This window comes from Aquarana catesbeiana, linkage group LG08 (assembly GCF_042186555.1).
Source record: "Aquarana catesbeiana isolate 2022-GZ linkage group LG08, ASM4218655v1, whole genome shotgun sequence".
Classification (NCBI taxonomy): domain Eukaryota; kingdom Metazoa; phylum Chordata; class Amphibia; order Anura; family Ranidae; genus Aquarana; species Aquarana catesbeiana.
The window spans coordinates 279041309-279068623 of NC_133331.1; the positions used below are offsets into that span (position 1 = coordinate 279041309).

At 43.0% G+C, this 27315-nt stretch overlaps 1 protein-coding gene across 4 annotated transcripts in view; it reads right to left on the reverse strand.

The window, feature by feature from the left end:
* Positions 1 to 27315, reverse strand: part of LOC141104517 (uncharacterized) — a 44140-nt gene continuing 16825 nt past the window's right edge. For 2 of the 4 annotated variants that reach the window (XM_073594102.1, XM_073594104.1), the window contains 7 exons: positions 23042 to 23126; positions 22826 to 22917; positions 22653 to 22734; positions 21417 to 21509; positions 17709 to 18128; positions 11375 to 11814; positions 1 to 506 (listed from right to left, as the gene is read on the reverse strand). In XM_073594102.1, the coding sequence (XP_073450203.1) occupies positions 96 to 506; positions 11375 to 11814; positions 17709 to 18128; positions 21417 to 21509; positions 22653 to 22734; positions 22826 to 22917; positions 23042 to 23075 (1572 nt within the window). In that variant the 5' untranslated portion in view covers positions 23076 to 23126 and the 3' untranslated portion in view covers positions 1 to 95. Of the gene's footprint in view, positions 507 to 11374; positions 11815 to 17708; positions 18129 to 21416; positions 21510 to 22652; positions 22735 to 22825; positions 22918 to 23041; positions 23132 to 27315 lie in introns of all 4 variants that reach the window. The other 2 variants (XM_073594105.1, XM_073594103.1) reach the window with 2 other exon arrangements.

The window sequence follows — 27315 nt, forward strand, 5'->3', positions numbered from 1 at the left end:
TAAATTTCAATATAGAAAAGAAATGTCTTTATTAAAACTATTTGTTGAACATCATAACAGGTCAACAGTATTTAAAGAAATAGAAAACAAATTAACTATAGGTTAGTGTAATGTGAATCTTGTGACCATGAAGTCTGTGGGTGCTCCTGAGTGGACATATTCATCGGCCAATTTTGAGAACGCTGTGATGTCTGGCCTGATGGTGGTCCATCGGTAGTATACTGCTCTGCAATACGGGTGTTAGATGTAGCTTCTCCCCTTTGGCCTTTGATAAGCAGTTGATAGATTAAGGGCTCCACAATTTGTCTTTGTTGAGGAGGCATGCTGCGCAGTTTGCTAGCAACAAGGCTGCCGAAGATTTCACATTCATCACTTTGTCTTTTAAGGGCAGCCGATGCTTCCTTCAGAAAACTTGCTGTGCCATCTTCATTTGATTTTCTTTTTTTTGCTGTGTGTGTTGTCACAACCGGTAACACTGGCAGTGGTGGGTCTTGGTTGTAAGTTTCCTAGGGAAAAAGAGCAACAATACTGTGATTAGTGGATAGAAGGTGTTGGGTCCGAAAGAATACCGGTTTCATCTTTCTATTTTAGTTCCAGATTAGCTCGCAGGAGTGGAAAGCTATGCTATTAGGAAAAAAAAATGGATTTGTGGAATTTCCCAAATTGTGGAGGAGCAATCGATGGAAAACATATTCCTAATCTGCCCACCTACGCATTCAGTATCATACAATTACAACTACATAGGATTTTTCACCATGACAATTGTAAATGGCAAATATGAGTGTCAATTTGGATATTGCCAAAACGGGCATGAATCAGGTGGGGGCGTCATAGAGAGAAGTGACTTCCAAAGACCAAAAAGTGGCAACTTACATTTCCTGACTGGTGGAAAAACCTTAGACGGACTAAACTTTGTGTTTGTGGGTGATGATGCCTTTGCTCTTCATGAATGTTCTGTATATTGAAACCATTCCAAATGCAGAATTTAAAGGGGATCCCTAGCTTTAGTTTCAGTTGAAATAAATTGTTCGGGCCAAGCTGGCCCAAACAAATTATTCGTCTCACCAACATGTGTGGTCGTTGGATATGCTGTATAAACGGTATGTAGCTAGTATACAGCACTTCCAGGTACGAGACGGGACCTTCCCGTCTCACACCCGGAATAAAATAGCTTCGGTCAGAGCGCCGCTCAGCCATTCATAGAAAGCTTTGTATTATTATTGAATACATAGCTTCCTCTGATTGGTTGAGTAAGAGATTGTGACATAATCAGCCTGTCTATCTGACTCAGCCAATCAGAGGAAGCTTTGTATTCATTGATAGAATACAAAGCTTTCTATGAATAGCAGAGCTCTGCTCTGATCTACGCTGCTTTGTCCCTGGTATAAGGCCGGAAGGTCTCATCTCGCACCCAGAACGCAGTGCTGTATACCGTTATGTAACCTCAGCTACACACAGTTTACAGGCCCTGAGCCCAACCAGCCCTCATCCTAGCCAACAGGCATTGTGTGTCAGAGAAATGTAGGTGTGGCAAAAATTGTGCAAACAGTGGGAGGAGTTCAAAACTTGTTTAGAGCACAGGGATCAAAAAGTAACATACAGAAGTATCAGGTTTATATGATGTACAAAATAAAAGTGTCAGAAGTATGTAATGTACATAGTCCATAGATCAGGAGTGGGTAACAGAGTGCAGGGGTCATAACTGGGTAATGTACATAGTACAAGTGTCAGGAGTAGGTAATGCTTACAGTGCTGGGGTCAGGTGTGCAATCTACAGAATGCAGGGGTCAGGGGTGGGTAGGCGTACACACGCCCAACCTCTGACCTTTGTACATTACTCACCTCTGACCCCTGAACTATGCATAGTAACCACTTGCCGACCACGCTATAGCAGAATGACGGCTACAGCACGGCCGGCTAGTTCCGTGAGGCTGTCATATGACCCCTTCCTTGATCGTGCCTACTGCGGGCGGTGCGCTCTGTGATCACAGTGTCCGGAGAACACTGCTGATCACAGATTGAGGTAAAGAGACAATCAGCGGCTCTTTACCACACGATCAGCTCTGCCCAATTACAGCCGATCAAGGATGTAAATAGAAGCCAGTTATCTGCACTCCTTGCCTCATGCTGACAGCATGAGGAGAGGAGAAGAGAGCCAACAACCAGCTTCTCTAAAAAGGGACATCTACATTCATAATAAGGGAACTGATAAATCAGGGCACCGATTATCAGTGCAGTCCAAACAGTGTCCACCGGTGCTGCGAATTAGTGCCACCTACCAGTGCCCATCAGTGAAGGAGAAAAATTACCCGTTTACAAAATCTTATAACAAACTATATGAAAAGGTAAAAATTTTGTTTGGGTACAGTGTTTCATGAGCGCGCAATTGTCATTCGAAGTGTGACAGCGCTGAATGCTGAAAATTGGCCTGGGCAGGAAGGGGGTAAGAGTTCCCAGTAGGCAAGTGGTTAAAGTGCAGGGGTCAAGACATGGCACCACAAAGTCTTCAGCAATTTAAAAAAAAAGCTTCCCCCAGGCCCCATTTGTTTAGTGGAGGGCCAGGGACAAAAAAAGGACTATTTTTTTTATTTTTGGGTGCAGTGTAGTAATCTGTAGCATGTTTCTTTACAATTTCATTAAAGTCCAGGCCTGCCTGAGTGGATTAATATAGAAGAGGTCAGGTCTAATCTAATTAATCTGGAACTATGGTGCAAGAATTTACTCCCCTTGCAGCTGAAAGTCATTAAACAGTCCAAAGGGCATGGCAAGGCAAGCAGCGCGGATGGCAGCACTGTAAGAGAGCTCTGTCACACCCGCAGCTTCCTAACCTGAACACCGACGTTCCAAAGCTTGGAAATTAGCATGCTAACTCACTGCTCCTCTGAGAAAGGATCAAGATGCTTCTCATCGGTGCCGACTGCCCGTAATATACCGGATCTCTTCAGAGCTTAGAAGAGATTGAGCTGTGGGGTGGCCGCAGCCAAGATGGCGTCGATCAGCCACGAGGAGGACTACAGTGAGGAGTCACAATCAACCTCAGAGGACATTGTGAGAGACAATGATATCCCCAATCACCCCCTCTCCTACTCCAATATGTCACTGTTCGTGGCAGACATCAAAAATACCTTCTCATCAGCCATAACAGAGCTAAAGGCAGAGACAGGGCTATCTCCAGACTGGAATCTATCTCAGAAATACACACTTCCCAGTTGATTGCAGTAATTCGCCACTTAGAGGATCTGGATAATAGGGGTAGGAGACACAAGCTCAGGGTGAGAGGGGTGCCAGAAACTGTAAGCACGGATCAGATCACCCCAGCATTAACCTCCATTTTCAATAACTTACTAGAGAGGACACCCTGATCGAATTTGAACATGCTCACAGAACACTTAGGCCTTGTTCGATTGAAGCTGCCTCTCCAAGAGATATAATTTGATATCTCCTGGATTACAAACTAAAAGAAGAGATATTGAATCAAGCACGCCAAAACAAACTTACCATTTTAATGACCACAACATCACATTATTTCAAGATCTATCCCCAATTACACTGAGCAATCGCAGGGCTTTGCGCCTGTTACTTGGAAAACTAAAAGAAAAAAGTTTCCCATACAGGTGGAAATTTCCATTTGCCCTCTCAGTAACATACAATGGTAAACAGCTTTACCTTAAAACTCTTAGGGATCTCCCATCACACAGCCCCAATGACTCTCACAGTTTGACATTGGATACCTCACAGACAATCACAAGTAATCGGATTTACTCAGCGGATTTACATTTTACCACTCTTTTTGAGAAGAATTGAGAGATGACATCCTCACACATCTGAATGTGTGACAAGGAGGGCCCACTTTCAGGGAAGATTCCCCCTAAGTGTTATACTTGAACCCTATATACGTGGGTTAACTGCTTCAGGTTCATGACATATGGATTGCATCCCATATTGCTGGAGGGGTTTTTCCTAATCTCATTTCTAATATCGGTATACCTTTCTGCTAGTTATAGCAAATTCTTCATACACTGGTTGGAATGGAGAAGAACCCCACTCAGTGTCATTATATGGGAATGCTTTCTATTAACACATGTACCCTGAAGCTTTTTTAAAATACTAGGCATCCTAGTGTAGATGTCTACCCCCATGTTATATCGGATATCCCTGCTAGATACCTTTACTTAGCGGTGGTCATTACGAACAACGTTGTATTATGTGCGTTTAATCTCTCTTCAATTTACTAATGGGTTTTCAGTAACTGATCTAGGAGACTAGCTGATCCGGTGTTCCTTTAAGCATGTTTAAGGTTTATTATATGCAAATGTCACCTCTTTTATGCTGTTGCTTCTTATGAAGCTGCAGGTGCATTGAGATATCTCTCCTTCATATTGAAAGTTTTTTGTTATTTCGCACACCCAACTAGTTCCTCCCACTAACCCCCAACAGTGTGATAATTCATTAAGAAACCTAAAATTGAGTTCTTCTGTCTCTTTCCACACAATTGCATAGTTTCTTCTGCATTTTGTAGAACTATAACATTTATGGGGCGTACACATGGTCGGACTTTTCGGCTACAAAAGTCCGACGGACGCCAACAGACCAAATCCGGCGGACAATCCGATCGTGTGTGGGCTTCCCCGGACTTTCAGCGGACTTTTCCAGTCGCAAATCTGATGGACTTTAGATTTGGAACTTGCTTCAAATCTTTACGTCGTAACTCCGCCGGACCCAGAAATCAGCTTATCTGTATGCTAGTCCGACGGACAAAAACCCACGCTAGGGCAGCTATTGGCTACTGGCTATCAACTTCCTTATTTTAGTCCGGTGTACGAATCCACCGGACTTGTGTGATCGTATGTAGGCAAGTCCGTTCGTTAGAAAGTCTGCCGCAAGTCCGCCAAAAGTCAGTTGAAAGTTTGTCGGATGGGCTGTCGGATTTTTGTAGCCGAAAAGTCAGACCGTGTGTACGCCCCATTAGAGATTGCTGTAAGTCTTTTCCTTGTTATAGGGTAACCTGTTTTAAGCTTGTTTTCTTTATCCCCCCCCCCCCCCTTTTTTTTTTCATCCTATCTCTTCCCAGAACCCTCTAATCTGTTGTAATATATATTATTATTTCTTTGAATCCTCTTGGTGTTTAATTGAGCTGACAGTACGACTACAACCCTACCAAATCTAAAATGCCATATTCTTGTCTAGAGAAAGGCCCTACCTTAAATTTGCATAATGTAAAGTGCTTAAACACCCCCGAAAAGAGAAAAACATTTTTGAGGAAATTAAACAAAGTCAAGGCTTCTTTTGTGTTCCTACAGGAAGGATCAACACCAAAACTATATGAAAAACATTACCAGATTGTGTACCACGCCCCGAGTCCACTGCATAAATCCAAAAGATGTGTTAATTTTAATACACAAACAGGCAGATTTTGAATTAGCCCGCCAATACATTGACCCCTTGGGAAGATTTCTCTTCTTAAAGGGAACGTGGCGAAACAAACCCATAATCCTGGCCAATGTATGCTTTCCAAATACAGGACACCTGACCTTCTGCCGACATATTGTTGTAGAATTAAAAAGCTTTGCTAAGGGTTGTATTATTGAATTCTCTTGCTCTGGTGGACTTGTGGCGATTGATGCACCCACTGGGAAAAGTCTATACCTTTTATTCTGTACCTCATAAAAAAACAGATCGGATTGACTGCTTTTATCACACAGCGAGACCTCCCTTTACTACAGTCAGAGGACATAGGGATACAAACAGTGGCGGCCCGTTCATTAGGGGTGCCCGGGCGCCACCCCCTCTCTCCTCTCCACCCCCCCGCCCCATGCAGTGGATAGATTCATGCATAGCATGAATCTGTCCACGCCCGCCCCCTATTCATGTGTCCGGCCCCTTTCAGGGCAACCGGGCACATGAATTACAGGTTATGATTCTTTTTGAAGCACCTGATTAGAGCCATAGGCTCTAATAGGCTTCAAAATAGAGTGGGCTTGGGTTGCAGACCATGTGTCCTGAGCCCACCCAGGAATGTTGCAACAGCGAATGAATGTTTTAACACTGATCCTCCTCCCGGCCAATTGGGAAGCGGGTCTGGTACCCGTCCCCTGATTGGCTGAGAGTACAGGCGATCCTATTGGACGCCTTACAAGGAGGAGAGAAGACACACACGGCATCTCTATGAGAAGAAACAGAGCAGTTCCCGGTACACATCTTGCTGCCATTCACCCGCTGCCTGACCAGTCACTAAGATGTGAGCGGGGGTCCTCCTGGATCAGTCTGCTCCACTGACCGGGTGGGGGGGGACGTTTGGGATGGCTGTGCGAGTCTGTGCCGCTGCCCCCACCCCCTCCCCCCAAAAAAATATACGAGCCGCCAATGGATACAAACATTCTTTGACTATTTCCCAATATCTATATCTTTAAAAATGGCAGACTCTCCACATAAAGTGTTCAACTGGCGATTGAATTCAACCTTACTAACAGATCCGACCACACTTCAGCAAGCCACTGTAGCACTGCAGACCTACTTCCAACTCAGTACCTCAGACGAAATGTCACCACTGACCATGTTGGAAGCACATAAATGTGTCTATGCGCGGTGAATTAATTAGTATGGGAGCACAAAAGAAAAAAAAGAGACTACTAAAACCATTACGACCCTAACACAAAAGATAGCAACACTTGAAGTCCAGAACAAGCAGTCCAAAGCTGAATGCTTAGCTAAGGAATTGTCCGATACAATAGAACAACTACAATCACTGCTTAATCTTAAGGCAAAACACATTCTATTTTAAAAAAAAGGCTTTTACTATGAACATAGAGACAAGAGTGGCAAATTTCTAGCTAGGGCTTTAAAAACATTAGCAAGCCACAACAATTCTAATAAAAATAGTGAAGAAAAACCTGTCCGAAAGACAGCCCAAATTGCAGCGATATTTCATGCCTATTACACTAAGCTTCATAATTTATCACTTTCTCATAAACTGTCGGATACCATAGGGAATAGGGAGCAGTTACTAATCTCAAGGAAAGCGGCATGCCCACATTGTCCGCTGCTGAAGTGGACTCCTTGGAGACTCCCATTACTGCAGACGAGCTCTCCTTAGTAATCAAAAGCCTTAAGACAGGCAAAAGCCCAGGACCAGATGGTTTTACCGCACATTATTATAACCCATTTATAGATATTTTACAGACTCCCCTTTTACAACTTGAAACAACCTCAAATTGTCCCAAACTCGTTTACTTTAGCTCACATAGCGCTGATCACACTGATTGCTCTAACTTTAGGCTGATATCTTCATTAAATGTTGACTCAAGAGTTTTAGCCAAAATATTAGCAACTAGACTACGTGATTTATTACAGAAGCTCATAGGCCCAGAGCAAGTGGGATTTATGCCAGGGCGTGAAGCCTGTGACAACGTCACAAAGGCCCTTAATCTGATCCATTGGGCTCGAAAAGATGAAATCGAGGGCCTCTTTCAGTCCACAGATGCCGAGAAGGCCCTTGACCGCGTTGCGTGGGACTGTTTGAAACCTGTAACCACATTGGTTTAAGTAAACAGATGATAGCTTGGATATAAGCCCTATATCAAAAATCAAAAGCCAGACTCAGCCCAGAAGTCAACGGCACCCTCTCTGACACAGTATTTATACGCAATGGTAGGAGACAAGGTTGCCCCCTTTTGCCCCTTCTATTTATCCTTTCACTAGAGCTCTTTATTCGAAAGGTCAATTGTAACCCTGACATAAGGGGATTCAATATAAACTTAAAAGCCTATAAAATGGCTGCATATGCAGACAATCTACTTTTTTTTCCTTACAAGCCCACATATTTCTATACCAAATCTCTTTAAGGAATTCCAGTACTACGGGTATGTTTCTAATATGAAAATTAACTTCAAAAAGTCGGAAGCCCTTAATATCACCCTGTCTCCAAATTCTTTAACTTTGGCTCAATCCAATTGTTCCTTTAAATGGGAAACCACAGCCCTCAAATATTTGGGAATTCGACTCATCCCCACAGTCGCTGACATTTATCAAGCTAATTTTAAACCACTATAAGATAACATAAAAAAAGATTTGAAACGCTGGTCACCAAAACCATTCTCATGGTTCAGCAGAGCCGCAGTCCTTAAAATTACTGTTCTTCCAAGAATACGCTATTATTTTCACACTTTGCTAATTACACTTCCTAAAAAATGTTTTAAACAGTTAAACTCTATTCTTCGTAACTTCATTTGGATGGGCTGGAAACTGCGCATCAACCTCAAAATTCTCACCAAACCAAAAGACAGTGGTGGAGTAAGTCTCCCCAACAGTTCTACTATTACACCACACATATGGCGAGAATAATATACTGGAACTGCCACAGTGACAATAAAGACTGGGTGAACGTAGAGGAAGCTATGTTCATTTACCCTTTGAGATTTCTACCTTGGATTCCTTGAGGGAAACTTCCAATTTCGATCAGGCTTAACCCCCTAGTAGGTGTAACGTTGGAAGTGTTTAGGAAACTCATAAAGGAACATACAATCTCCTCCTCCCCTGGCCCATTTACTCCAAGCGCACTAAACCCTGATTTTCCTCCAGGTCTGGACACACACCTTATACCACTTAAAGTTGAAAACATCCCACTTTTAATAATGAATAATGCATTGTACCACTCATAACAAATTGAAGTCAAAAGAAAGCCATTAAATCAGAATTAGACTCCCTACAACACTTTTCTTTTTGGACCTATCGCCAATTGTACAACTATGTGTCTGTTTCTCAGGACAAAAGTAAAGTTTTTAGACCTCTCCTTTCGAATCTACATGCCTCTCAGGTATTCCTGTCGAGAAAACCATCTCCCTTACTTACTCATGGTTGCAATTGGCAGACAAGGAAGAGCCTCAGAGATCCCAAACACAGTAGGAAAGGGCTCTTCAAACAAGCTTTTTTGACAAACAGTTGAAGCGAGCTAACATTTTTGCACACAAATGTTCAATTAGCACTAGAATCCAGGAAATCTCTTACAAATTGCTCAAACACTGGTACGCTACTCCCACCAGGTTGAAAATATGGTACCCCCTTATCTTCAGATCTTTGCTGGAGGTGCCAACAAGACATGGGGACCATGTTACATATTTGGTGGGAATGCTCTAAAATCACTCCTTTCTGGCATAAAGTGTGTGAATTAATCGGACATATCACAGAGACGAAAATAACACTTAGCCCTGCCTGTTGCCTATTGCCAACTGCACCATGAGGCAATATAAAGTCTCTAACCAGACATTTTCTAAATGCAGCAAAGCTGTTGATCCCTAGACACTAGAGCTGCATGATTAATCGTTAAGAATCACAATTTTTTCCTAGTTGCGATCCTGACAAAGTATTTCCCGATTCTTTCTATGCAGAGAATTCTCTGCTAAAGCCGACAGCCTTCAAAAGAAAGAAAAAAAAAAAAAACAGGCAGTCTGACAAGAATCACAACATTCTTTAGCAGTGGAACTAAGTATAAACATTGTAACAATTTGTCCTTTGGATCAAAGGAATACACTTTGGTGTGTAAATGAGGGAAGTTTAACCACTAAACCTTTTTCTGACATTTGTTGGTTTCAAGTTAAAATATTTTTTTTTTTGCTAGAAAATTACTTAGAACCCCCAAACATTATATAAATATTTTTTAGTAGAGACCCTAGAGAATAAAATGGTGGTTCTTGCAATATTTTATGTCACGCTGTATTTGCGCAACAGTCATTCAAATGCAATTTTTTGGGAAAAAATTACACTTTAATGAATTTAAAAAAAACGAACCAGTAAAGTTAGCCCAATTTTTTTGTATAATGTGAAAGATTTTACGCCAAGAGAATCGGGAGAAAATCGTGATCTTTTTATTCTAAGCAAAAAAATTGTGATTCTCATTTTGGCCAGAATCGTGCAGCTCTACTAGCCACCAGAAATCAACTTGCACACCAACAATTGCGGAATGGTTACATGTAATAGAGGACATCCATAATATGGAAGAAATGGTACCAACAGCTAAGGAATCGACTGAAAAGTTTCATAAACAGCGGACTTTGTGGATCATGTTCCACTACTCAGACCAATTTACACATTTATCGACTGGTTGAACCGCTTATGACATACTACCACTGGTTAGCTCTTATACCATGTGACGTTCACCTGTCGATTAGTCTATTCCTTGAGAAATGATATAACCCTTCCCTTGTGTTAATTCATTATCTCATCCAAATCCTTTTTATTTTTTGTTATACTTGGATATACCTTCATTTTATTTATGTTTCCTCTTTCAAGGCAAGACACCCAATATTAGGTGCTTGCAAAAAAAATAAATAACTAAGATGTTTTTGATCTTGAATACACTTGTTATATGTTGATCATTGTACAGCTGTTCTAAGATGTTGTTTTATACACCCTTGATGACTAAATAAGCAGTCCCATTTCTACCCACAGGCCCTATTTGTTCAGCCGTGGGCCGTGGCCAGAAAAGGGACTATTTAATGACTTTCGGATACAGCAAAATGATCTGCAGCGCTGCTTTTCCTGACAATTAAATCAAAGTCCCAGCTTACTTTATATCAGTCCACCAAGGCAGGCTGAGACTGTAACCTGAAAGACTTTACAGTGCTGCTCCAAGCAAGGAGTAGATCCTCTTTCCCCCCTGGTACTCGGGTATAGGGGTGCCGGCGTTCAACCGTTCACATCCAGCGGTATCAATAGCAAGCATCTGGAACGCCGCTCTCCTACCCGACCTGTGTAAGGTGTATTGTACAGCCTCAGCCAGCACTACTTCACTGACCACACCCTCTGATGCATTTTGCCCTGTCACTGGGCCTTATTCATAGAGGACCTCTATAGCTAAGCCCTGGTGGGTGGGGCGAAACATGTCAGGGGCATGTTCAGTGGAGTAGCACTGGCTGAGGTTGTGCAATACACCTTACACAGGTCGGGTGGGAGAGCGGCTTTCCGGATGCTTGCTATTGATACCGCAGGCTGGGAATGTAATTTAATTGTCGGTAAACACGGAACTGCAGATCATTCAGCTGCACCTGAAAGTCATTAAATAGTCCCCTTTTTAAATCCCCACCCTTGAATAAAAGGGTTGGGGAATTTTTTTTTTTAATTGCTACTGAGCAGGGATTACTACAGGGGTGCTCAAAAGTTGCGAGTCTTCTCTCTGCCTCTGGGTCCCCTGTGGAATCGGCAGGGGCGGTGCTACCCCCTTGTCAGCAGCCCTGGTCAGGGGTGCTGTTGCCTAGCAGGACAGTATTTAGTTTTGCAACCAGCCTGTTACCAAATTATGCGTTGTTCTAAGAAACAGTTATGTATTAATGTGTTAATAAATCTATAAGGTAAATAAGCTTTTATTGTGGATGACTCTTACCTGCGTATCCGTTATTACTTCTTGCACGTCCATATCCAGCTCAGGGGACATAGAAGAGGAGTCAGAGGTAGTTGGCTGCAAGGTGCACACCGAGTTTCTGGGTACATCCTGGTCATCTAGAAAACGCAGGCTTTCAAAGTACCACAACCGTGGCACATACACGTCATCCGCACCAGCACCGGCTTTTTTCGAAGCTTCTATTTTATGGAGCTCCTTCTTGAAAACAGTGCGCAAGTTAGCGATCTTGCCTTTCACGTACTTTTCATCAGCTTTTGCATAAACAGCAGTGCATAACTCTGCCAGCTGTTTATAGGCCTCATCCCGCTTGCTACGGTTCGAATATTCTTTTGATTTAACTTTCCACAAGCATGGCATATCTCTGTACATGTCAATGAAATACGGCAGAAAATCAGGAGAAGTGAATTTATCAGCCATCGCTGCTGTAAAAAAAAAAATTCAAAAGACAGCATTAGATTTCACAAACTAAGATCAATCAACTATATTCAGCACTGCAATACTTTAACTGGCAATTGCGCAGCCACGCAACACTGTACACAAATTCAATTTATATATATATTTTTTTTTACACAAATAGAGCTTTCTTTTGGTGGTATTTGATCTCCACTGGGTTTTTTATTTTTTATTATATAAACAAAAAATTTCCGAAAATTTTGAAGAAAAACTATATTTTTTTACTTTCGGCTATAAAATATATCTAATAAAAAAATAAAATGTAAAAATCGAATTTCTTCATACAGTTAGGCCAATATGTATTCTGCTACATGTCTTTGGTAAAAAGAATCCCAATAAGTGTATATTGATTGGTTTGCATGAAAGTTATTGCGTTTACCAACTAGAATTGGAATTTGTATTATTTTTTTCTAATACTAGTAATGGCGGTGATTAGCGACTTATAGTGGGACTGTGATAGTGCGTCAGGCAATCTAACACTAACTGATGCTGGGGGGGGTGCCTAACTGCCACTAATATAGTGATCAGTGATAATACTGTACACTGCCACTGTACTAATGACACTAGCTGGGATGGGAAGGGATTAAAGTGTTACTAAAGTCAAAAACATTTTTTAATTACAACAAACATATTATACTTACCTGCTCTGTGCAGTGGTATTGCACAGAGTGGCCCTGATCCTCCTCTTCTGGGGTCCCCTGCTGTGATCTTGGCTCCTCCTCTTCTTTTTAGGACTACAATAGCCAGCCACTGGCTATGGGGAGAGCATAGTCTGTGCGCTCCCAAACTGTGTGTCTATGGAGCCGTGACTTACATAGCGGGACTTAGGCCTGCCCCCCACTTCCTCTTCACTGCATCTGATTGACAGCAGCAAGAGCCAATGGCTCCTGCTGCTGCGCAAATGCTGTGTAAAGAGGAAAAGAGGGGAGAATAACCATGCACAGCGTTGATCTCTTCTTCCCTCTCTTCACCTGAAACTGAAAAAGTTTTTTACCTTAATGCAAACAATGTATTAAGGTAAGAAATGTTTTTAGGTTTAGCAACGCTTTAACATCTAGGGTGATCAAGGGGTTAAATGTGTGCCACGAATCGTTGGCCGGTATCTGCTGACAGATTCCCACTGTGTATAATCACAACGAGTGCCGCACACGTGCCCTTATGCTCCGTACACACGGTCGGACTTTCTTCGAACATTCCGACAACAAAATCCTAGGATTTTTTCCGACGGTGTTGGCTCAAACTTGTCTTGCATACACACGGTCACACAAAATTGTCGGAAAATCCAATCGTTCTGAACGCGGTGACGTAAAACACGTACGTCGGGACTATAAACGGGGCAGTGGCCAATAGCTTTCATCTCTTTATTTATTCTGAGCATGCGTGGCACTTTGTCCGTCGGATTTGTGTACACACGATCGGAATTTCCGACAACGGATTTTGTTGTCGGAAAATTTTATATCCTGCTCTCCAACTTTGTGTGTCGGAAAATCCGATGGAAAATGTGTGATGGAGCCCACACACGGTCGGAATTTCCGACAACACGCTCCGATCGGACATTTTCCATCGTATGTATGGGGCATAAGGCTGCGCTCACACTACAGCGTTTCAAATTCTCGGGCAGATCTGCCCGTGATTTGACAGCGCTGATGTGTGAATGACAAAACGGGGAACTCGCATTTGAGATGCCATTCAATTCAATGACACCTAAAATCGCAGTGCGGGTCTGCCACGATTGGCGCGCGATAAAACGTGCTGCAATCGTGGGATGCATGACGCTCCAAAGTAGCTCCTTAAAATCGCATGGCAGACCCGCACCACGATTTGAAGTGTCATTCAAATGAATGGCATCTCAAATGCGAGTTCCACATTTTGTCATTCACACATCAGCGCTGTCAAATATGCCACGGATCTGCCCATGATTCAAAAAACTGTAGTGTGAATGCAGCTTTAACCCGGAAGCAGGCAGCGACGTACCAGTATGTCACTGTGCCTGCACAGGCCACCCACCCGCAGTGGTCCTTAAATCAGTTGTATGCCCAGAAAAAAAAAAAAAAAAAAACTATAAAAGGCAAAGGCATAATGAGCTAGTATGCTCCGCATACTAGCTCATTATAAAATACTTACCTTAGAACGAAGCGCCGGCATTATCTCCCGGTCATCACCAAGGGGAAGGGAACTGACATTTTGCCTTGGCAATTCTTCTGGGTTCGCGGCTCCGGCACTGCAAGTGGCCGGAGGTGCGATGGCGTCACTCCCGCGCACGCGCGCGGGAGTCTTCTTTCCAGCATGGAGCTCTGATTTTCCGGCAGCATCTTTAGAGCGCATGCGCCGCTGACGTCAGCGGCTGCATGCAAGGTGAATATCTCCTAAACTGTACAGGTTTAGGAGATATTCATTTTACCTACAAGTAAGCCTTAATATAGGATTACCTGTAGGTAAAAATGTGCTAAAGGGGTATACAACAACTTTAAGTGGTTAAAAAAAATCCAATTATAAAAAAAAAAAAATAATTAAAAAAAAAAAAAAAAAATTTCTTCATATATTGAGGTCAAAATGTATTCTGCTACATGTCCGTGATAAAAAACAAAAAAAAGAAAAAAACAAAAAAAAAATCACAATAAGTGTATATTGATTGGTTTGTGTGAAAGTTATAGCATCTACAAACTATGGTATATATACTGGACTGGAATTTACGCAGCTATAGACGCTATACTGTAAAGGTGGTGATCAGCGACTTATAGTGTGACTTTAATCAAGTGGCAGGCAATCTGGCGCTAACAGACAGTGGCAGGGAGGGTCATTAATGGATACTGATGTCGCGAGTGACACTAATACAGTGATCAGATATAATACTGTACACTGCCACTGTACTAATGACACTTCCTGGGCCAAAAAGTAAGTGAGAGGAAATCCCTGCAAATTAAGGAAATCCCTTGGGGACCCACAGGTCACCAGAAGTAGTGTCCCCATTGGAAGATTTCCCCTCTATTACATTCCTGGGGACAACCCAAAATTTGTGATTTAATTTTACTTTTAATGATAATGGTAAACAAGACAAATAGAGAGGGTGATTCTCCCTAAACGGGTGCACAGACTGCAATAAAAACTGCCAGGTGTTCTAATCCCTCTCCACTCAGTCCAAAAACTAAAGAAAAAACAAATGTAGTTATACTTTAACTGTAATGTGCGCTGCTTTTAGTAACAGCTCTGGCTGTTCTTTCTACCTGCTTTTCAGGGAGAAGAAACAGCCAGATCACTGTTTACTGTTTGTAAACACAGAACTCGGCGCGTGATTGGACACAGCCGATCAGCAGATTTCAGCTGAAATCTGCTGCCAAACTCGTGCTGTGTCCAATCACAGCATGGTTCGGTGCTCGCATGCACACCCCAAAACCGGAAGACAGCATTCAGGTACATTTACGTTGCTGAGCCTGCACCTGCCGCCTGCAGCAGGATACAGTATCTTACAAAAATGAGTACACCCCTCGCATTTTTGTAAATATTTTATTCTATCTTTTCATGTGACAACACTGAAGAAATGACACTTTGCTACAATATAAAGTAGTGAGTGTACAGCTTGTATAAGTGTAAATTTGCTGTCCCCTCAAAATAATTCAACACACAGCCATTAATGTCTAAATTGCTGGCAACAAAAGTGAGTACACCCCTAAGTGAAAATGTCCAAATTGGGCCCAATGTGTCAATATTTTGTGAGGCCACCATTATTTTCCAGCACTGCCTTAACCCTCTTGGGCATGGAGTTCACCAGAGCTTCACAGGTTGCCACTGGAGTCCTCTTCCACTCCTCCATGACAACATCACGGAGCTGGTGGATGTTAGAGACATTGCGCTCTTCCACCTTCCATTTAAGAATGCCCCACAGATGCTCAATAGGGTTTAGGTCTGGAGACATGCTTGGCCAGTCCATCACCTTTACCCCCAGCTTCTTTAGCAAGGCAGTGGTCGTCTTGGAGGTGTGTTTGGGGTCGTTATCATGTATACTGTCCTGCGGCCCAATCTCCAAAGGGAGGGGATCATGCTCTGCTTCAGTATGTCAGTAAATGTTGCCATCTATGGTTCCCTCAATAAACTGTAGTCCCCCAGTGTCGTCAGCACTCATGCAGCCCCAGACCATGACACTCCCCCCACCATGCTTGACTGTAGGCAAGACACACTTGTCTTTGTACTCCTCACCTGGTTGCCACCACACACACTTGACACCATCTGAACCAAAATAAGTTTATCTTGGTCTCATCAGACCACAGGACATGGTTCCAGTAATCCATGTTCTTAGTCTGCTTGTCTTCAGCAAACTGTTTGCGTCTTTCTTGTTCATCATCTTTAAAAGAGGCTTCCTTCTGGGATGACAGTCCTGCAGACCAATTTGATGCAGTGTGCGGCCCATAGTCTGAGCACTGACAGGCTGACCCCAAACCCCTTCAACCTCTGCAGCAATGCTGGCAGCACTCATACGTCTATTTCCCACAGACAACCTCTGGATATGACGCTGAGCACTTGTACTCAACTTCTTTGGTTGACCATGGTGAGGCCTGTTCTGAGTGGAACCTGTCCTGTTAAACCACTGTATGGTCTTGGCCACCGTGCTGCAGCTCAGGTTCAGGGTCTTGGCAATCTTCTTATAGCCTAGGCCATCTTTATGTAGAGCAACTATTCATTTTTTCAGATCCTCAGAGAGTTCTTTGCCATGAGGTGCCATGTTAAACTTCCAGTGACCAGTATGAGAGAGTCAGAGCGATAACACCAAATTTAACACACCTGCTCCCCATTCACACCTGAGACCTTGTAACACTAACAAGTCACATGACACCGGGGAGGGAAAATGGCTAATTGGGCCCAATTTGAACATTTTCACTTAGGGGTGTACTCACTTTTGTTGCTAGCGGTTTGGACATTAATAGCTTTGTGTTGAGTTATTTTGAGGGGACAGCAAATTTAGACTGTTATACAAGCTGTACACTCACTACTTTACATTGTAGCAAAGTGTCATTTCTTCAGTGTTGTCACATGAAAAGATAGAATAAAATATTTAAAAAATGTGAGGGTGTACTCAGTTTTGTGAGATACGGTATCTACTGTGAGCAGTCGGCCGGTGGTTAATGATGCACGATTAACAATCAATAACAAATTAACATTAACACATTAAAACATATAAAGATACACTTAACTGAATCAAAAAGAATATGATGGCGCAATCAGGTTTAGTGGAGTATCGGACAGCAGCCCAAAAACGAACATTCTAGGAGCAATAAAAAACTTTTGTCTAATAAAACAATCTTTTCTCTGCTGTAGTCTCCACCTCTTCTCTGTGTGCTGGTGCCTTCTACACAGAGAACTGCAGGTGGCTGCCGAAGCCCGGGAAGCCTCAAACATGTCTTTGAAGGAAACGGTGACCATCCTCACCAAGAGAGACTACCATGGGAAGCTTGCAGTCTACAACAGACCAAATGTATGTGGAGAGATATGGTGCAGAACACACTGGAAAGAGATGGCTTGGGGGGTCCAGGTGAGGTGGTGGGAGGATTCCAAAACACTGTAGTGCAGCACCTCTGAAGAGACTGAAAATTCTCTATGGTAATAGAGGACAGAAGAGGGTGCATCTGAGTGTAGCAGGGATCTCTACTACACTCAGATGGGCCCTCTGCTGTCATTATCTACAAAAGACCAAATACACGCCAAGACCGCATAATGGAAAAATTGTGTGCATGTTGAGAAGATATGATGGACTTTGAAGCAAGCATCAGTTAAGAAAAATATGGTCGGACCTTAAACGGCGAGAGGGACATCAGTTGCAGAAGATTCGTAAAAAAAAAAAAAAATAAAAAAAAAAAAAGAAGATTCTCACCTGTGTGAGTTCGGTGGTGAAGGAGGAGTAGATGTTTAAAAGGAAAACACTTCCCACATTCAGAACATGAATACGGCTTCTCCCCAGCGTGAGTCCTCTGATGTACGATAAGACTTTCTCGCCAAGTAAAACATTTCCCACATTCTGAGCAGGAAAAAGGTTTCTTTCCTGTATGACTCATCTGATGGACGATGAGGTGGTCCTTTTGGGAATAACAGTTTCCGCATTTTGAGCATGCATATGGCTTTTCTCCTGTGTGACTCTTATGTGCGAGAGCCCTGCGAATAGAGGGAGTAGATGATAGACCTGCACTGTGATGTGCCAGATGAAGATTTGGCATTGTGGAGTTTTCTTCTGAGTCAGGCATTACTTCATCATCTAAATAACATTCTTCCATGGCAGATGTTCTGTATTGTCCATCTGAAGAGGTAAAAAAGAGAGGAAAAAAAGGGGAAAAAAAAAAAAAGAGAGAGAAAAAGGAGGGAAAAAAATAAAAATAAAAAAAAGAGAGGAAAAAAATATATATATAATAAAATATATGACATTCCTTAGTCGCGATTAGTCCTGATATACAATATATGAAAAAAAAATCGTAAAGCCCAACTCAAGCTATAATATTTCTTTTAATTGCAGACATGTATTAAAAAAAAAATTTGGATTTCTTTTTTAAACCAGCACAAGGGACAGTCCTTACATTTAATGAAAAGCATCCCTTGTGCTAATGCTGACTGTCCTAGTTAAAATCCGAAGTCCTCTATGCCCCTTATACCCACATAACCGTCATCTACTGGTACCATGGGAGACGATATGAGCGTTGGACGCATCATAGACACTCATCAAGATAACCAACGATGCCTGCCTTTTTTTGCCCCTCTCCTCCATTCATAAAATCCATACTATAGCCTTCATCAATGAAAAACACTCGGAATAGAGGATGAATGAAAGGTCTGTCTCCTCCAATCATACAGCATTTTTCATTCATAACAAAAGTAATTTCTCATTAAATCTAAGTAATATCCCTTGCGCTGATTTTAATTTTTTAAAGTCAACTCAACTTAGACTATAAGGGCGTACATATGTCAAGTGAAGTGACTGGTCTCAGGTGATACAGAGGTGAAAAAAATCCTCCTACATAAGTTGTACCTGTTTATCTGCAGTCTCCTCTTCTCTACAGTATATCCATTTAAAGTACAGGAATTTATAAAGCTTGTCTGAGAGTTCAAAAAAAAAAAAGGGGGGGGCAGGGAGCTGAAGTTACGCTCTGCAAAGCTCAGTGATGAGAGCTCTGGGAGCTGATTGGAGGGAAGGGACACATCCCCCTCCACATAGAAACAGAGCTGAGGTTGTCAATCTGCTGTAGGTCCTTCCCCTGTCACCTTTTTTCTCTTGGTGTCAGAAAAACTTGTGGGAAGTGACTCATGCTGATAGCAGAGGAAGGAGGAAGCAGACGGAAATGACACTTCGTGCTCTTAATTGAGACAAGTACACACTATAGAGGGATATGCTTTGTTAATTTTTTTAATGTCTGATGTTTACAGCCACTTTGGTTAAAATGCTGTCTGTCTCTCTTTTAAAGGATAAGTTCACTTTTGGAACACGTTACATGTTCCCCCTGTTTTAAGGGTGGAACTTGTAACGTGTTCCAGCATCTGCATCACATGTACGTTGGTGAAAGTGATTAAAACTAACATATGACCAACAGGTGGTCTATAGTCCTAACAGGACTGCATTTGATGATGTAATTAGACTTCAGAACATCCCAGGGTTAGGTAGTTGCTCCACAATAGAAGCATAAACGATAACCTGAACAGATAGTATCTTGACGAAGGTAACAAGGGGTCAACAGGAGCCAACACAGGGTATATCAGTTCTGTTTGATAAGGATTCAGTCTGTGCTCGACAAGTTTCACGCAAATAGCGCTTCTTCTGGAGCTAGACAGATCTGATGAAAACTTAGAAAAAAGGAAGGACAAAAATGATATCCTTACAAATAACAAAAGATATGCAACAATATGAATCGATCTATCTCGTATATACAGGTGATACTCAAAAAATTAGAATATCGTGCAAAAGTTCAATTATTTCACTAATGCAACTTAAAAGGTGAAACTAATACATGAGATAGACTCATTACATGCAAAGCAAGATAGTTCAAGTGTTGATTTGTCATAACTGTGATGATTATGGCTTACAGCTCATGAAAACCCCAAAATCCACAATCTCAGAAAATTAGAATATTAATTTTCCAAAATCTCCAAAATTTCCAAAATCTCCTGGTAGATGGCTGCATTGACCCTGGACTTAATGAAGCACAGTGGACCAACACCAGCAGATGACATGGCTCCACAAATCAACACAGACTGTGGAAACTTCACACTGGACTTCAAGCATCTTACAGTGTGTGCCTCTCCATTCTTCCTCCACTCTGGGTCCTTGGTTTCCAAATGAGATGTAAAATTTGCTCTCATCAAAAAAGAGAACTTTGGACCACTGAGCAACAGACCAGGTCTGTTTTTCTTTAGCCCAGGTAAGACGCTTCTGACGTTGTTTGTTGTTCAGGTGGCTTGACAAGAGGGATACAACATTTGAAGCCCATGTCCAGGATCCGTCTGTGTGTGGTGGCTCTTGATGCACTGACTCCAGCCCCAGTCCACTCCTTGTGAAAGTCCCCAGCACTTTTGAATGGCCTTCTCTTGACAATCCTCTCCATGCTGCGGTCATCCCTGCTTGTGCACCTTTTTCTTCCACATAACTTTCTATTAATGTGCTTTGATACAGCACTTTGGGAACATCCAACTTATTTTGCAATTACCTTTTGAGGCTTTCCCTCCTTATGGAGGGTGTCAATGATGGTTTTCTGCACAACTGTCAGGTCAGCAGTCTTTCCCATGATTGTGATTCCTACTGAACCAGACTGAGAGACCATTTAAAGGCTCAGGAACCCTTTGCAGGTGTTATGGCTTAATTAGCTGATTAAAGTGGGACACTTTGAGCCTAGAATATTGCACCTTTTCACAATATTCTAATTTTCTGAGATTGTGGATTTGAGGTTTTCATGAGCTGTAAGCCATAATCATCACAATTATGACAAATCATGGCTTGAACTATCTTGCTTTGCATGTAATGAGTCTCTCTCATATATTAGTTTCACCTTTTAAGTTGTATTAGTGAAATAAATGAACTTTTGCACGATATTCTAATTTTTCGAGTATCACCTGTATATTAGATATGTAAGCAATTGCTTTTATTCAAACGTTGTATCAATTATATACTGTGTCAGCTTGTAGTTCTCAATGAATTACTATGGCGTTGTTGAGTGCTGTGGTAGTTCACTGAGTCTTCCTGTCAGTGTAAAACTGCCTGCTGTACGATTTACGGGGCAGACAGCTCATGCTGACAGTCTGCAGGAGACCTGCATGGCATCAGCAATCTGCTGATCGCTGGTGCAATGCTTTCCAGGCTCCTAAAAAAAAATTCAAAATAAAATTGTATTTTTTTTTTTACCCTGTAAAAAAAAAAAATGTGCATTTATTATTTATTTTTTTATTTTTTTAAAGTGAACTTATCCTTAAAGGGAGACTTCCCTCCTTTCCTGGCCAACACCTGTCAACTAGACTGTAAGTAAGGGAATCTCACAGTCCTGTGGTCTTGATAAGGATGATTCAGTGGAGGAAATGTTTCTTTGTGTATTTTGTGTTTATTGCTCACCTGTGCTGATGTTTAACGGGATTTCCTCCTCTTTAATCCTCACAGGTCCTTCTTCCTCCTCAAGACTGACCACTCTCCGAGCAGCTCTGCGGTCTGTGAATAAAGATTAGAGTTAAGCCCCCTATACTGAGATGTATGAGAGACCCCAGAGAGTGTGTGTGGGGGGAGACTGGTCACATCTCTTGGCTGGTAACACACAATGACATGATGTGAGGAGGAGAGCCGGAGTCTAATAGAGGCTGATGGCTCCTGACTCCCCCACTGGGCACATACTGTCTCCCCATTACTGTCTACTGACAGAGGAGGGGGGAGAAGAAGAGATTGTTGTAGTGACTGAACAAGGAGAATCTGGGACTCTTCTCTGGGTTTAGTGTTTATTACTTACCTGTGCTGATCCTTCTTACATGAATTACCCATCACATAGGTCTTTTCTGATTCCTCTTTAACCACTTCAGCCATTTGGATGCTCTTAGTAGGTCCAGAGAGTGAAGAGTTCAGCACAACCCCCCCCCCCCCCAGATTTCAGAACTGTCATTCCTTGGCTGATACAGCCAGGGAAGCAGCTAACTGATCAGATCATTGCTTGCTTAGCAGGGCAGGGGTGACATTGAGGTCTAATAAACCCCCAATGTCTCCATCAAGATTACCTGTGGCCTGCCCAAAGCAATCACATAGGGTTTGTTAACCCTTTAGTATAGCGTTAGAGTGGTTTTAAAGTAGTAAACCGCAGTTAATGGAAAGAAAAATCCCCTGCACGGCAATGTCACAATTTGCTAGTATGCATCGCATGCTGGCACATTATGAGAGACTTACCTTACAACAAAGCCCTCCAGCGTCACGCTGTCACAGCTCAGAGGGCTTCCATCTTCCTCCGGTCTTCCTTCCGGGTTCGCGTCCTCCAGCTACAGGAGTGGCCAGAGGCACAAAAATGTCACGCCAGCAAATGCGCGCGGGAGCCAACGTTTACGGCAAGGACTCTGAAGGTCCGGCACTGTGTGCTGGACCTTCAGAGCACATGCGCCAGTGACATCACCGGCTGCATGCTCTCTGAATATCTCCTAAACTGTGCAAGTTTATGAGATATTCACAGAGATGTGCCCAGTACCTACCTACAGGGCACATACTGTCTCCCCATTACTGTCTACTGACAGAGGAGGGGGGAGAAGAAGAGATTGTTGTAGTGACTGAACAAGGAGAATCTTGGACTCCTCTCTAGGTTTAGTGCTGACTCCTCACCTGTGCTGATCTCTGGAGGGGTTTCCCATTCTTCTGGATCTTCTACTTCCTCTTTTATTTCTACTTTAATCATATTTGCACTCTACAATACAAACATACATTTATTGAGTGAGACCGCCTAAGGAAATATTTAATCAATATAAAATATTACCAAGATTCTCAGTGCTACTTACCGCTTGAGGGATCTCCTGATGTTCCTGTGTGGAGTCCCGGGAATACAGAGGACGGGGACATCTCTCTGGTGGATTTCTGTTACTGGATCCATCTGTAGGAAACACACACGCTGACTGAATACGTTGTTTCTATGTCTTTATATCAGAGGATGTGTGTATCTAGGTGGATCCTCAATACTCTTCTCTCCTTTACAAGAAATAAAAGTCTCCTCTTACCCGGTGATGTGAGGGACGGCTGGCTCGCCATCATGACGTCCTTCTACAGATCCTTGTAAATACTCCCACGTCAATACGTCTCGGGCTATACTTGGAACATAATACAGTTTAAAAACATCATCATACAATAAATTAACTTTAAAATAGATGTTAAAAGTGTGTGTGAAAAAAAAAAAAAAAAAAAGAAGGAAGAGCGAGGGGCTGTGAAAGGGGGGGTGTTGAGTTTCTTGATTTTTTTTAATTTACAGTATAAAACAGCATAAAAAGTATTGTACAATTGGCAGTTTGGTTTTTTTTTGTCCAATTGGGGACATTTACTTCACTTCCAATCCCAGAGGTACCACAGGAAGTTGGAGAAAATGACCACAAAGTTAAGGAAATTCTCTCTTAGTTGTCACTGAAACACGTGTTTCCTCATTCTAGTTTCCCCTTGTATCTTGTTCCGGTGACAACTCCAAATATTGGATGATTCCTTTCCTCATCCACCCAAAAGTTTTGGCTTTAGATCCACTTTGGTTGTGCCCAAGGCAGCTCTTGAGACTTGGAGCCCTCCCTGCTTTAAAAAGACGGTTCCCAACTTCCAGTTCCTTGTTATGAGCGAGTCTCAGTGGCTCCGGAACGATCAGCATACAAAGCTGTTCCCTACAGCCTTTGGACGCTTGATCGACTCACCTCTCTCCCTCTAACACCTCTGGGAACAAGCGGATGGACCGATATCTAGTACACGGCAGCTCCATCTACCCCTTCCGCCTCCCGCTTAGACCCCGCCATGCTTGCAACCAATATGACGGGTGGTGACAGCATGGAATCAAGTGGTGCAGAGGTGAGACCTGCTCCACGGACAGCCACAGGTCTCTCACTACCCAAGAAACAATACAATAGGATAGCTTAGGCTGTGGCAGCTCTGCTCTCCCCTACTATCACAGCTGCCGTGGATAGAGTAGTAGCAGCAGGCATTTCTCAGCTGAGAAAGGAACTTGGGGATCATGCCAAAAAGCTGCCAGAACTTGAACATCGATTATCTGACATTAGATGACGAGGATGAGGTACAGAGTTTCCAGGCGAGCGATCAGCAATATGTAAAATTATATTCTTGAAAAATTTGACGATCTTGAAAATTGTTCCCACCAAAAGAATTTGGGGATAATAGGCCTCCCAGAGTCTTTCACTCCTGGCGTTCTACACAAAGTTTGTTCTACGTGCATTCCAGTTGCCCTAGGGCTCACATCTCCATGCCTGGTAGAAAGAGCTCATTGCCTGGGATCACCCTCGAACGATAGAGGCTCCCCTCAGCCTGTTTTAGTCCGATATCTCAACTACTCAGACAGAGTGGCCCTCTTGCAGTCCTTTGGCAATTCCAAAGCTCTCCAAGTGGATGGGCATAAACTCCTCATGTTCGCAGAGTACTCACAAGAGGTGTCACGGTGAAGAAAATCTTTTTAACTTATTTGTGCGGCTCTCTTTCAGAAGGTATTGAAGTTTACATTGGCCTATCCTGCAACACTTCGCTTTACAGATCTGTCTGGTGAACCAAAGTATTTTTTGCACCCAGATGAAGCCACCCACTACCTACAGACCTATCTGCATCTGCCAGTAGAGTCACCTTCTCACACAATCTCACCTCGCCCACTTGGCCTTAGGGATCAACACAGCCCGAGGAAGGACCCCTCGAGGAGACCCCGCTATGCAGGTGACCCAAGTTAGAACAGGCACCGCTAAGCTATAGATGGACTACCTATTATTAATGGATCGGTATCATTCACCTTATGCCACAAGTTATGCCCCCTCTTCTCATTGTGTTTCATTATAAAGTATTTTGGGGGATCCCCCACTTGCCTAGCCTGCTCCCAACTGTCTGGTCACAATAATTTGCTAAATATTATTGTCTTTCTAATTTGTCGTTTACAGTCTTATCAGGGAAAAAACATATACTCTAGGATACCATTACGGTGGGGACACATACTTTGTCCTTTGCATTCCACATACCCGAATCGGGTTTACATCATCTGCAACCCGAGGCAAACACTGCACTCTTTTCCGGTAACGCTGTACCCTCATTGGTGATACATATGTGGAAGATTATGTTATTTTGTGCTATACTCCCTTTACCCGTTAGGTCAGTTGTCTTCCCAAACCCTATCTCTTAAGAGGCAAACACCACTTCCTATACGCTAGAACACTAGGTGGCACTTCAGTGACACAGTTCTTTTCAATATTTAAACCAAATTGAACCCTTCCCGCTCTGCATCCAACATCCCCCTACAATGTTGAACTAATATGAGAATTATTTCTTGGAATGTTAGGGGCTTCGTTCCCCCCACAAACGCATGGCAATGCTGCGACACCTAAAACGCCTTAAAACGGACATAGTACTATTGCAGGAAACACACTTAGCCGAGGCAGACGTCCCCCGCATGCGTAAACTGTGGGTAGGGCAAGTTCATGACTCGGTAGCTATTAAGGGGAAGCCAGGCGTACTATTAATCATTCACAAGAACCTGCCCTGCGAAATTACATCACTAGATCAGGATAGCAACCGTCGTATAGTGACAGCTAGGCTGAAGCTTTCATCATGGGAATTGACCCTCACCAATATTAATGCTCCAAACTCCCCATCTAAACAATTTTTTTCAGCAGCTAACCTCCCATTTAGCCCCCTTCCTCCATCAGCCCCTCCTAGTCGGAGGAGATTTTAATTCAGTAATGCATTCCTTGGAGGATAAGTCTCGAGGCGGAAGCCCTCAGGGTGCTCTTTCCTCCACAGTAGAAACACTGCTGTCATACTTTGTGGATGGCCTACAACTGGTTGATATTTGGAGGTCTGCCCACCCTGACGGTAAAGCCTATTCCTCCCCCCCCCCCCCCATCACACTCTGTCTAGAATTGACGATTTACTCTGTAACTCCATACTTGTACAACACATCACTGATCCCCGCATCCACAACATAGCGATATATGACCATGCCCCGTCTCGGTTGATCTAACAGACTTCATCCCGCAGAACTTCGCCTCCCATCGTACTTAGACAACAATCAAGATCTTCTGGAAATTGTTAAAAACACTTGATCAGACTACATAGCCACCAATTCTGACCACACAGATAATCCTAATGTCTTCTGGGAGGCGGGTAAAGCAGTGTTACGTGGTAGGATCCTCACCTTCTCCATAGGCTACAAAAAGAGCAGCTCTTTTTTCGGTGCAAATACAGATAGCCCAACAGAACTCCCAGACCACAGAAAAGTTTGGAGGGAGGCTGAAGCCCACTTTGACCTATGGGCTGATGCTCAGGAAAGAATCCATAAATCTTTGTCAGATCTCCAATATCACAAATTTGCCAATAAGGCAGGAAAACTGTTGGCACGTCTGTGCAAGGGACCCCATACTCCTACCCACATTCAAGCTCTGAAAGACATCCAAGGGAAAATTACTTCAGTCCCCAAGGACATTAACCTCATCCTTGAGCGCTTCTACGCTAATCTATATGGCCATGACCCCATAGATGACACCGTTGCAAAAGACTTTTTGGCTCAAGTCACTCTCCCAAAGGTAGATCAGGCACTCCTAAACCAACTGAATGCCCCAGTCACTCTTGTTGAGGTTTCTTCAGCCATTGCAACGTTGGCCAATGGTAAGAATCTGTTCCCTGATGAGTATACGTCGGAACCCTTCAAACTGGCCTCTGGCGCTGTCTCTCCGGCGCTAGTCTCTGTGTATCAATCAATCCTAGATTGAGGACAATCCCTCCCCTCGGGCTATCAGGCTCACATCAAATTAATCCAGAAAAAAGGGAAAGACCCCACAGAACTGGAATCATACCACCCAAAATTATCGCCAATTGGCTAGCCTTAATATTGCCAAACTTGATTCACCCAGCACAGGCGGGCTTCATAAAAGGGCACTCAGTCACGGGTAATATTCGCAAGGTTCTTGTAGTTTTGGAACACGCAAGAGCCAACACCTCCAGCGATATAGCTATTATCACGCTTGATGTAGAGCAAGCGTTTGACAATGTTAGCTTTCAATGGTTGCAGTTGGTCCTTCAAAGTTTCGGATTCTCTGGCCCCTTCCTTCATCTAATTTCTACTATGTATTCGGCCCCATCAGCGTTTGTGATTACTGCAGGTCTCATCTATAACAAGATCCAGTTACACAAAGGCACTAGGCAAGGGTGCCCCCTGCCCCCCCTCCTCTTTAACCTAGCCTTAGAACCCTTGTCCCAATATCTCTTGTTTCATTCCAGTCTACATGGGGTCACGGTGGGTAATCACGAACTC